A 12,208-nucleotide genomic window follows, 5' to 3' on the forward strand; every position below is an offset into this window, starting at 1 on the left:
TTTTTTTCTATATATGAATATTTGTTCTGGGAGTATATGAATATATTTTTCATATGTAGGAACATTTTTAAACGTGAGACTAATATTATATAGGGTCACTCTATTCGGCACTCTGGGTGAGAAATAATTATTATTCAGCCCCTCAATTTTAACACCAATGCACCGTATTTTTATGTTCCGTAATTTTTTTCTTACTTTATACGCAAAAAGAGAACGTAAGAGCCATAAAAAATATTTTCTGTTACGTAAAATTACGAACGTAAAAACATAGTGTAAAAAATACATAAAATACAATTTTCTGGTCTTATGACCTATATTTTTGTTTTCTTATGCCAAATTTTACGTAGTGACTAAACATGAATGTAATTATTTGTATGCCAAATGTAATTTATTTATGAAATGGTCGTGAGATTACCTTGGGTGAAGAATAACTTATTCTACACCCTGGGTGATGAACTGTCTGCACTTTTTGAACTAAAATATGAAATTCATAGTAAAAAATATATATGATCATTTTATATTTGTTTATGTAAACTTTCTCCACTTTTTAAACTAAAATATTAAATTATTTTAAAAACTTATTAAGGAAATAAAATATTGTTTGATTCTTTATGGGAATAACACATTAATGGGCCGCGCTAGTGACGAGCTTTGAGCAGTGCCGCCAAGTCCCTATGTAAACATGCAGCCCGCTTGGTATTATTACAAGATAGAAGGGCCTCCAGCCCACAAGCAAGCAGCGGCCATTTGCGTTCGCCGTCTAGCCGCAGTGCCCGCACCCCCCACTGCCGCCGCCGGCTCGCCGCAGTCCCCGCTTCCGCCGCCGGTCCGCCAATCATGGCACCACCGCCATATGAGTTTCCGGCGCCTCGTCTCCCCTGCCTTCCCCTCCCCTTCCAGGCGACCATAGCAAGCGGCCGGCACCTCATCGCGCCGTCGCGGCCACCCTCCCCTAATTTCCCCCGCCTGTCGCGCTCGCCGTCGGTACGTGCTCGTCCCACCCACCCGAGTTGACAAATCGGATGCTGCCTGATAATTTTTTTCCTCTGAAGCGACGGAGGCCGCCTGATAAGGGGACAGTGTGCCCCCACATCGCCGGAGCTCCATCTGACGGTAACCCGTTCCTCAGCAGTTGGCACGCACCTTTCGTCCAACATGTACTTCCCAAGCTTCCTGCCGAAGAGCGGCGAGTCGTCAACGATGCTGAGATCTGGACATTAATTTCTGCGCCATCCTCTTGCAGTGTTGTCAGTTTGTCTGATGGCGCGGCTGTGTGAGATCCAAGTCCCCGGACTATTGCTACCATGGCACATTTATGCCGACGAGGACTGCGATGGGACTCCGGTCACCCGATGGTTGCGAGTCGACCTCGGTTTCTTGGTGTGTTTGATACAGTCAACACATCCATGGCTTTGACATGGAGCATTTCTTGGTCCTTTAATTCCCTACAAAGACCAGCAGCTAGCAGTTTCATATCTCCAAGCAAGCAAATCAATCCAGAGCATTTCTTCCATACCATCTCCTTGCCTTGCCCTTCACAAGCATATGCGAAAGAAGGCTTAATGGGCATGACTCTGCTCCCATTTTTTATCCTCCTATCATTGATTTGTCTCTCCAAATCCGATGACCGCCTAACACCTGCGAAGCCACTCTTGCCTGGCGACAAGCTCGTCTCCAACAATGGCATCTTTGCTCTTGGTTTCTTCTCCCCAGAAAACTCCACCGCAAACTCATATGTAGGCATATGGTACCACGCCATCCCGGAGCGGACATATGTGTGGGTGGCCAACCGCGACAACCCAATCGGCAGCGGTTTGTCCGGGAAGTTGGTTCTCACCAACAGCTCTGACCTTGTCTTGTCCGATTCCAAGGGCCGTATCCTTTGGAGGACGACGAACAATGTCACCGCCGGGGGTGATGGGGCTGTGGCGCTGCTGCTCGAGGCGGGGAACTTTGTCGTGCAGTTGCAGAATTTCACGCAGATATGGCAGAGCTATGATCACCCGACTGACACCATCCTCCCCGGCTTCAAGTTATGGGCGAACTACAAGACCCACACAGCAGTGCGCATCGTTGCTTGGAAGGGTCCTCAAGACCCATCCACCGGGAAATTCCTCCTCAGTCGTGACCCCAGCACGGGCCTCCAGATTCTCACCTGGCGCGGGACAAGCAAATACTGGCGCAGCGGACTGTGGAACGGTGCAGAAGCCTCGGACAAGAATGGATACATGTGGTCCCAGAACGTCGATGACGGAGAGACCATCTACTCGACGTACAACACGGGCAACAGCTCCTCCCGGAGATCCCACTGGAAGCTGGACTACACAGGCGACTTGATGCTCAGGATCTGGAGTGGCCAGTCATGGGTGGTTCTGTTCAAGCGCCCAGATGATGGCTGTCGCCACTACGGCTCATGTGGTCCGTTTGGCTACTGCGACATGACCACCAGGGAGTGCAGGTGCCTTGATGGGTTCGAGCCGGCGGACGGCTTCAGTGCCAACTTCTCCAGAGGATGCGTGAGAAAGGAGGCACTGACATGTCGTGGCTACCATTTCTCGGCCTTGTCTGGGATGAAGGTGCCTGATAAGTTTGTGCATGTGAGGAGCGGAAGCTTCGAGGAGTGCACTGCTCAGTGTGAGCGTAACTGCTCCTGCACTGCGTACGCTTACGCCAACTTGAGCAGTATTGTCGCAACTGGTGGCCCATCAAGATGCTTGGTCTGGACAGGGGAGCTTGTTGACTTAGAGAAGACAGGCGTACTTGGTGGCAACCTGTACCTTCGGCTTGCTGGCTCTCCTGGTATGTATTGTTCCATACTTCCATGGCTGCTTGAACTCTTTTAACCTGCAGTGTAGTCTGAGTGTCAGCGTGTGAAACTACGAACAACAGCCTTTCCTACCCAGGACATATAGTTGTTATCATCGAATAAACTCATCAGTTAGCATTTCTTTCAAAATTGTGTTGGTTGGCTAATTTTCCAGCTCACACACTTGTAAAACTGCACTAGTTAGCCAGTTACTTTTGTTGTCTGCAAATACTCAATTCTAAAACAAAATCTGTAACTATATTTGAGATGCGAGATGCATTTTACTATCTTCTTTGGTATTATATGCAAGTAAATCGGTATCTTGTACTCATTGAGAAAAAAGTAAATGTGTACTCGCACAAGCTATGCTTGAATCTTGATGCAGTACTCTTTTCATTATTTTCTTGACAGGACACAACAGGAAGAGTGGTATCGGTGTGTTATTAAAGATTGCACTCCCAGTTATATCGTTCCTGCTGATATTCTCATGCATATATCTTGTCTGCATATGCAAGCGAAGAGGTAGAATAAGGGACTCCAGTTTCCTCTAATAAGATGTTCATGTAATAGTGCTGAGTGGTGAGATTACTCATATTTCTGCAGGGATACAAGTAAACAAAGGTAGCCGGAAAAGACCGGCCCCGGAGGACTCGAGCACTTCGCAAGAAGTTTGGGATCAAAATTTGGAATTGCGTTCTATTAGGTTCAAAGACATCGCTGCTGCAACAAACAGTTTCCATGACACGAACATAATTGGAAAAGGAGGTTTCGGCAAAGTTTATAAGGTTGTAAAGCTTTGATCTTGTCAGTTAATTACAACATTGGAAAATCTGTATAATTTCCTCGTCAATTTGTTTCAATAATTATGAAATTACACAGGGAACACTAGAAGATGGAAAGGAAGTTGCTGTTAAAAGGCTTAGCAAGGGTTCTGAGCAGGGTATAGAGCATTTTATAAATGAAGTGGTTCTTATTGCCAAATTGCAGCACAAGAATCTAGTTAGACTTCTTGGCTGTTGTATTCATGAGGATGAGAAATTGCTTATTTATGAATACTTGCCCAACAAAAGCCTAGACAAGTTTCTTTTTGGTATGTTCTAATCCCATACTCTAGAAAGTAGTCTCTGAACGGGCTTAATAGATGTCTTGCACTCATGTACATGCACATCCTGTTCTTTGGCAGATACTGCAAGGAAGTCTATACTTGATTGGCCAAGAAGGTTCAACATAATCAAAGGGGTGGCTAGAGGACTTATGTATCTCCACCAAGATTCGAGAACGACGATAATCCATAGAGACCTCAAACCAAGCAACATCCTGCTAGATATGGAGATGAACCCAAAAATATCAGATTTTGGAATGGCAAGGATCTTTGGAGGCAACGAGCAACAGGAAAGTACCAGACGAGTTGTTGGGACTTAGTAAGTAACTCTTGCACTAGCTCTTTGTCTCAAAATTTTACTTATGCGCCTGAAATAACTCAAACTACACATATACATAAACAGCGGGTACATGTCGCCTGAGTATGCGATGGAGGGCATTTTCTCCGTCAAGTCTGACAGCTACAGCTTTGGTATTTTGCTACTAGAGATTGTAAGTGGATTAAAGATCAGCTCACCTCATCATCTTGTGATGGACTTTTCAAACCTCATATCCTATGTAAGTGTTATCTACTGTGTTATGAGATGCTTCAGATTCTGATAACTGAACCCAAATATAAATTACGAATTTCTCCATGATGTTTCAGGCTTGGAACCTGTGGGCAGATGGAAGAGTGAGGGATTTCGTGGACGCGACCATCAAGGGGAGCTATTCGCTTGACCAAGTGTCCAAATGCATCCATGTTGGGCTCTTGTGTGTCCAGGACAGTCCCAGTGCTAGGCCACACATGTCATCGGTCGTTTCCATGCTCGACAGTGAAGCCATTCCTCGTGCACCGCCAGAGCAACCTGGGTATTTTGCACGGATAAACTACGAAACCAGTGAAATGATGGAAGACACAGAGAACTCTGCCAATGGCGTGAGCCTTACGGCGCTAGAAGGACGATGACTCTCGTTAGCTGCTGCATGTATGTAACGAGAAGTAGGACAATTGAGTTGTCTCAATAAGGCGCTGCTTGATAGGCAATGCTATTTGAGGGACCGCCCACCATAAGTAGATTATCCGATCAACACAAGGTGATATTGCACATATGTGGAGCGCCGCCATCCATGTCACCGGGTACAACTAACCTCCACCTTGTCATCACTTTGCTCATCTAAAACATCATATTGATTCTTCTTAGTTTATTTCTCTGTCTAGTCTAGTACTCCCTCCGATCCAACAAAGAGTGTCGTGACTTTAGTTCAGCTTTAATTCAAATTTGAACTAAAGCATGCCACCTTTTTTTGGATCAGGGGGAGTATTTATTTTATGTTATAGCAATACTTAGTTAAACTCTCCTCTTTTACCATTTACGTTATAGCAATACTTAGTAAAATCATTTCCAAACTCCGGCTTGAGTGCGAGCTTAGCTGTGTTTGCTACAGTGTACCTGCAGGGTTGGTAGTTATCTTTTTATAAGTTATCTATGGCTTCGGTACATGAACTGGGCAAATACTTCGCGTGAATTGTGCTTGACTCTGTGCACTTGCAAACATCAACCCCCTCCCCCCACCCCCTAAACGCCTGGGGATAGTCTGGGTAGTGTCCAAACAAAAAACAAACATTCAACTGGACCCCTCAAAGCCAGCCCGCGTCCGGACCGTCCAGCTCCCCTCAAACCCAGCCCATATGTTGGTGGATTTAGTGCCGCCTGGGCGCGTCCTCCACATTACACCTTCCACCCTGATCCCACAAATACCCCATCCATATCCGCATCCGGACCAAACCCTAGCCATTTGCCACTCCACTCCATTTCACTTCACTTTCAGTCCGCTCTGCCCAACTCCTGTCCGGTGGTCTTTCGCCATTTTCGGCATTTCGGGCATCGGATCTGAGTCCAATAACTTTGGATCCAACGACTGGACCTTGTCCCCTGCATGGACGAGGAACATATATATAGCTGTCCGACTGGCTTGCCGCCGGTTTCGGGAGAATATTCCAGCTTTGGTGGGGCTTAGAACCAGCAGCGGCAATGTGCCTGTTGGCGGCTCGAGCCGCGTGTCCGCTCTGGATCTGGCACCGGGGAGGGTGGTTGGAGGTACACGCCCTTGAGGACGGCCCTGCGGCATCCGAGCAACCCCGATGCTAGGTCTTGGTCCCCATGCCGCCTGGCTCCGAGTCTGTGGTCAGCGGTGCCAATGCACACGACCAAGGATACTCCGGATGCTCCAGCTATGGCGGAAAAGCAAGGCCGCGGCACGGCGTGCCCACCATGAGAGGACGAAGGTGCGCCGCGTTAGGCCTCTATGTCGTCTTGGAGCACTACCATCGCCACCAGACGGCAAGGGCGGCCGTGGATGAACTTGCTCTATAACCCCGTTTCTTTTATAATAGAAAAAAAAAGGGCAACCTGGTGCATGTAGCTCCCGCTTGCGCAGGGTCCAGGGAAGGGGGTCCGACCACTTTGGGTCTATAGTACGCAGCCTTTTCCTACATTTCTGTAAGAGGCTGTTTCCACGACTTGAACCCATGACCTCATGGTCACAAGGCAGCAGCTTTACCACTGCGCGCTTTTATAATAGAACATATGCCTAATTAATTTTGGTAGTCTAATGGTATGTGTGATGATGAAGTACCGTATGCTATGCCCAGTATGAACTATGTGCTATGATTTATATGAATTATGCAATGCGTCGTTTGATCTATGTTGCATGAGATTATATGGATTTGAAGGTTTGAATATGTGGGGACGGTTGTGGACGCGGACAAATGAGAGATGGCCCGGCGCTGTCTGCGGGCTTCATACAGTAGGCTAAATCTGTAAAATCCGATCGTAGATGTTGTTATGGTCCGCCTGCCTACGTCACACTATGCTCTAAGGTGTACGTAAGACTTGATGAATGATTGAAGATGCTGCACTGGCGAGGAGTAGCCATAGAAATGACTTGTAGTGTACTCCCTCCGTTCAGAATTACTTGTCTCGGAAATGGATGTATCTAAAACTAAAATACATCTAGATACATCCATTTCTACGACAAGTAATTCCGAACGGAGGGAGTAGTACACTGGCGAGATGCAGGCTTTGTTGGAGCCATCCATTGATTAGGGTGGGGGGTGGTTGTTGCGTGTACACTGTTGTACTACTACTACTATGGGGTATGGGCATTCATATCACTCGGTGAACTAACTCCTCTTCCAAGATAAAATTACTGGGTGAAGTCAGTTGCACAGGTTGCTATTATTTGCGGTAAGAAAAGGCACACGCACACACCACACAGTACAAACACATCTCGTCTTGCTTCTGTGCTTCCTCTCCCATCGTCACTCTCCCCTCTGTTTGCTCGCGAGCTCTGCCTCGTTCCCCTTCTCGCCTCCGCCTCCGCCGTCGCCGGTCGATCCCGGCCGGCTCCACCGCCTCGCTGCGAGCGACTGCCCTGTCGGAGCTCTGCCTGACGGTAACCCGTTCCTTTCGTCTTCTGTGCACACTTGTCATTTGTCAACCATGGCATATTTCTGCCCCCAACGACTTTGACGGGCTCCGGTGTCTGGTCATTGTCAACCCGATGGTTGCGAGCGGCGAGAGCTCAGTTCCTCGGTTTATATGGCCCAATCAACACATTGACATAGTACCTCTTCATCTTTAATCTCCCACGGTTAATGTCCGTAGCTGTTTCCTACCATTCAGCCTGAAACTACATCTGGCAAACTGGTTGCTGCTGTGGTCAGCACAAACTGGTTACTCTGCTCTTCTTTCACAAGCATATGTGAAAGAAAGTCTTGGTGGCATGACTCCCCGTGTCATTTTTACCCTCCTATTGTTGGTATGTTTCTGTGAATCCGATGACCGCCTAACACCCGCCAAGCCACTCTTGCCGGGCGACAAGCTCGTCTCCAACAATGGCATCTTCGCTCTAGGCTTCTTCTCCCTGGACCCGGAGAACTCCACCGCCTCAAACTCATATGTAGGCATATGGTACCATGACATTCCAGAGCGGACATATGTGTGGGTGGCCAACCGCGACAACCCGATCAAAAGCGGTTTGTCGGGGAAGTTGGTTCTGACCAACACCTCTGATCTCGTCTTGTCAGACTCCAGAGGCCGTGTCCTCTGGAGGACGACGAACAACATCACCACCGGTGGTGATGGGGCTGTGGCGCTGCTGCTTGAGGCGGGGAACTTTGTCCTGCAGTCTCGGAATTTCACGCAGATATGGCAGAGCTATGATCACCCAACCGACACCATCCTCCCCAGCTTCAAGTTATGGGCAAACTACAAGACCCACACAGCAGTGCGCATCGTCGCCTGGAAGGGTCCTCAGGACCCGTCCACCGGGAAATTCATGCTCAGTCGTGACCCCGGCACGGGCCTCCAGATCCTCACCTTGCATGGGACTAGCAAGTACTGGCGCAGCGGGCTGTGGAACGGTGCAGAAGCCTCGGACAAGAACGGGTTCATGTGGTCCCAGATCGTCGACGACGGGGAGACCATCTACTCGGCGTACAATACGGGTAACAGCTCCGCCCGGAGGTCGCACTGGAAGCTGGACTACAATGGCGACTTGATGCTCAGGATCTGGAGTGGCCATTCATGGATGCCTCTGTTCAAACGCCCGGATGATGGCTGCCGCCGCTACGGTACGTGTGGTCCGTTCGGCTACTGCGACATGTTCGACAAGATCTGCAGGTGCCTGGATGGGTTCCAGCCAGCAGACGGCTTCGGCGCCAGCCCCTCCAGAGGATGCGTGAGAAAGGAGAACCTGACATGCCGCGGTGACCATTTCTTGACTTTGCCGGAGATGAAGGTGCCTGACAAGTTTGTGTATGTGAGGAACAGAAGCTTCGAGGAGTGCACTGCTGACTGTGAGCGCGATTGCTCCTGCACCGCGTATGCTTACACCAACCTGAGCAGTATCGTCGCAACCGGTGGCCCATCAAGATGCTTGATCTGGACAGGGGACCTTGTTGACTCTGAGAAGGCCGGTATGCTTGGTGGCAACCTCTACATTCGGCTTGCTGGCTCTCCTGGTACGTACTATGTCGTTATCACTGAACAAACTCATCAGTTGCATTTCTTCCACAATTGTGTCAGCGAACAAACTGGGAGTACTCTGTGTTGTTTACAAGCCAGTTACTAAATTTGTAATTATATTTAGATTAAAGTTTTAAATAACTGGATACGGCGAATAGCGGCAGCTTCAGTAGCATGCCAAATTGCGCTATAGCGCGCTAAAGCCGCTAAAGTGTACACGATGACATCAGCGTGATGTCCCTTCCAATGCTATAGCGGCGAGATAGCGTGCTATTTAAAACTTTGATTGACATGGATTTTTAATATCTGCTTTGGTATTATACGCAATGCAAGTAAATCGATGTATTATACTCGTTGAGAAAACGATAAATTCATACTTTCACATGCTATGCTTGAATCTGACGCAGTACTTTTTTCCCTACAATATCCTTCATAGAACTCAGTTCTGCAGTAAACAACACGAAGAGCGGTGTCGGTGTGGTATTCAAGATCGCACTCCCAGTTATATTCGTCCTGTTGTCACTCACATGCATATATTTCGTCTGCATATGCAAGCCAAAAGGTAGAACAAGGGACTCCAGTTTACTGTAATATGATCTTTCATGTAAAAGTGTTGAGTATTGATGTTACTAACATTTCTGCAGGGATACAAGTTTACAAGGAAACCCTGAAAAAACCGGGCCTGGAACACTTGAGCACTTCGCAAGAAGTCTGGGATCAAAATTTGGAATTCCGGTCTATTAGGTTTGAAGACATTGCCACTGCAACAAACAGTTTCCATGACACAAACATACTTGGAAAAGGAGGTTTTGGCAAAGTCTATAAGGTTTAAAAACTTTGACCTTGTCAATTGTTTACAACATTAGAAAATCTGTAAAAAAAAATATAAAGATTAGAAAATGTCGTCCCTGTTAATTTGTTTCTATAATTATGAAATCACACAGGGAACACTAGAAGATGGAAAGCAAGTTGCTGTTAAAAGGCTTAGCAAGGGTTCTGATCAAGGAATAGAGCATTTTAGAAATGAAGTGGTTCTTATTGCCAAATTGCAGCACAAGAATCTAGTTAGACTCCTTGGCTGTTGTATTCATGAGGATGAGAAGTTGCTTATTTATGAATACCTACACAACAAAAGCCTGGACCAGTTTCTTTTTGGTATCTTCTAAACTTCTAATCCCCTACTCTTGAAAGTAATCTTGAATTTGACCAAGCAAACTTACTTGTCTGAACGGCTTATGCATTGCACTCATGAAGTACACATCCTGTTCTTGGCAGATGTTGCAAGGAAGTCTATACTTGATTGGCCAAAGAGGTTCAACATAATCAAAGGGGTTGCTAGAGGACTTCTGTATCTCCACCAAGATTCGAGAACGACTATAATCCATAGAGACCTCAAGCCAAGCAACATCCTGCTAGACGTGGAGATGAACCCAAAAATATCAGATTTTGGAATGGCAAGGATCTTTGGGGGCAACGAACAACAAGAAAGTACCAGACGAGTTGTTGGCACGTAGTAAGTACTTCTTTCACTAGCTCTTGGTCTGAAAATTTAATTTATAAGCCTGAACTAGCTCAAATTTTCAAACAGCGGGTACATGTCGCCTGAGTATGCGATGGAGGGCATTTTTTCCGTCAAGTCCGACACCTACAGCTTTGGTATTTTGCTACTAGAGATTGTAAGTGGATTAAAGATCAGTTCACCACATCATCTTGTCATGGACTTTTCAAATCTCATATCATTTGTAAGTGTCACATACCATGTTATGAAATGCTTCAGATTCTAATAACTCAACAAGAAATGCAGTATTAGCAAATATTAATTACGAATTTTGTCATGATGTTTCAGGCATGGAACTTGTGGGCAGATGGCAAAGTGAAGGATTTCGTGGACCCAGCCGTCACGGAGAGCTACTCGCTTGATGAAGTGTCCAAGTGCATCCATGTTGGGCTCTTGTGTGTCCAGGACAGCTCCGGTGCTAGGCCTCACATGTCATCTGTTGTGTCCATGCTCGACAGTGAAGGCATGCCTCGCGCAGCGCCGAGGCAACCTATGTATTTCGCGCAGATAAATTACGAAACCAGTGATGCGACAGAAGACCTGGAAAACTCTGCCAATGGCGTGAGCCTTACGGCGCTTGAAGGACGATAACTGGCTCATGTAATTGTGCCATTCCCTATTAACTATTAAGATTTACTTATATTTGAGGAATGTATTCTATTGAAGATTTGCTCTTTCTTTTCCTTGTTGGCTATGGCATTAAGCCCACTTTTTGTTGGGTTGTACCGTTGACACAGGTTGAGATTTTTTTTTTCAAATTAATTGAACGATAAGCATGGTAAGTGTTTTTTTCATTTTGGATTTATTTTTTTATTTCTTTATCAGTATATATACTTTCACCCTTTTTCCAATTTTATATTTTCCAAAATATTCTTGGAAAAAATATTTGGGTTCAGAAATTAGTTTATGTAATTTACAAAAATGTTTATTATTTACTTGAAAACTTCATCATGCATTACTAAAAATTGTTCAATGTATTTGAAAAAATGTTTGTTGTGCATTAAAAAATGCTCAACATGTATTTAAGTGTGTAAAAAGTGTATAAATGATCAGCGAAATAATGTGTAAAATGTGTTTAAAAATGTTCAACATTATTTAAAAATGTGCATCATGTTACTAAAACATGTTCCATATGTATATGAAAACGTTCACATATAAAAAATTATGTTTACATTTTGCATTAAACGCTCATGTAGTAAAAAAATGTTTACATTTTACATTAATAATAAAAATTAAAAAGTACAAAGAAAAAAGTGAAAAATAAAGGCTAAAAGGAAAGGAAATGGAAAACACGAAAAGAAAACAAATAAATAAATAAAACAAATATATATAATAAAATGGAATTAAGTTCAAAAAATAGAGGAGGGAATGGAAAGAATATAGAAAAAGAAATAGAAAAACACAAAAGAAAAAAAATGAATCGAAAGAGAGAAACAAGAACATACGAAAGTAAGAAAAAGAAATCGAACTTACATAATTTTTTAGGCGACCTACATAAAGTTGAAAAACTATCAGCTTTGGACGGTCCACACTGGCGAGCAGTAGAGAAAACTTAGGCCCCACTGGCGAGCAGCAGAAAAGAAAACCCGTAAGGTTGTGTTTGCCAGTAAAGTATTGTAAAAACGGAGCACTGAGCAACTAAAGTATTTTATGGAAATGGTTCTTAGCACATGCTCCTGCATGTCAAAAATGTTTCTCACAAAAATCTACAAGTAAAATGTGTTCATAGTC

General features: G+C 45.3%; 1 protein-coding gene across 1 annotated transcript; it reads left to right on the forward strand.

The window, feature by feature from the left end:
- The first annotated feature begins 752 nt into the window (after positions 1-752).
- LOC123039590 (uncharacterized) lies at positions 753-11,259 on the forward strand. Its single transcript, XM_044462692.1, has 14 exons — positions 753-2,799; positions 3,218-3,328; positions 3,410-3,591; positions 3,686-3,896; positions 3,990-4,227; positions 4,312-4,465; positions 4,554-4,853; positions 7,535-8,915; positions 9,356-9,481; positions 9,564-9,745; positions 9,864-10,074; positions 10,195-10,432; positions 10,508-10,661; positions 10,766-11,259. The coding sequence occupies exons 1-14, from the start codon at positions 1,305-1,307 to the stop codon at positions 11,066-11,068; spliced, it is 5,286 nt and encodes a 1,761-aa protein (XP_044318627.1). The 5' UTR covers positions 753-1,304; the 3' UTR covers positions 11,069-11,259.
- Positions 11,260-12,208: the final 949 nt, after the last annotated feature.

Source organism: Triticum aestivum, chromosome 2B (assembly GCF_018294505.1).
Source record: "Triticum aestivum cultivar Chinese Spring chromosome 2B, IWGSC CS RefSeq v2.1, whole genome shotgun sequence".
NCBI lineage: Eukaryota > Viridiplantae > Streptophyta > Magnoliopsida > Poales > Poaceae > Triticum > Triticum aestivum.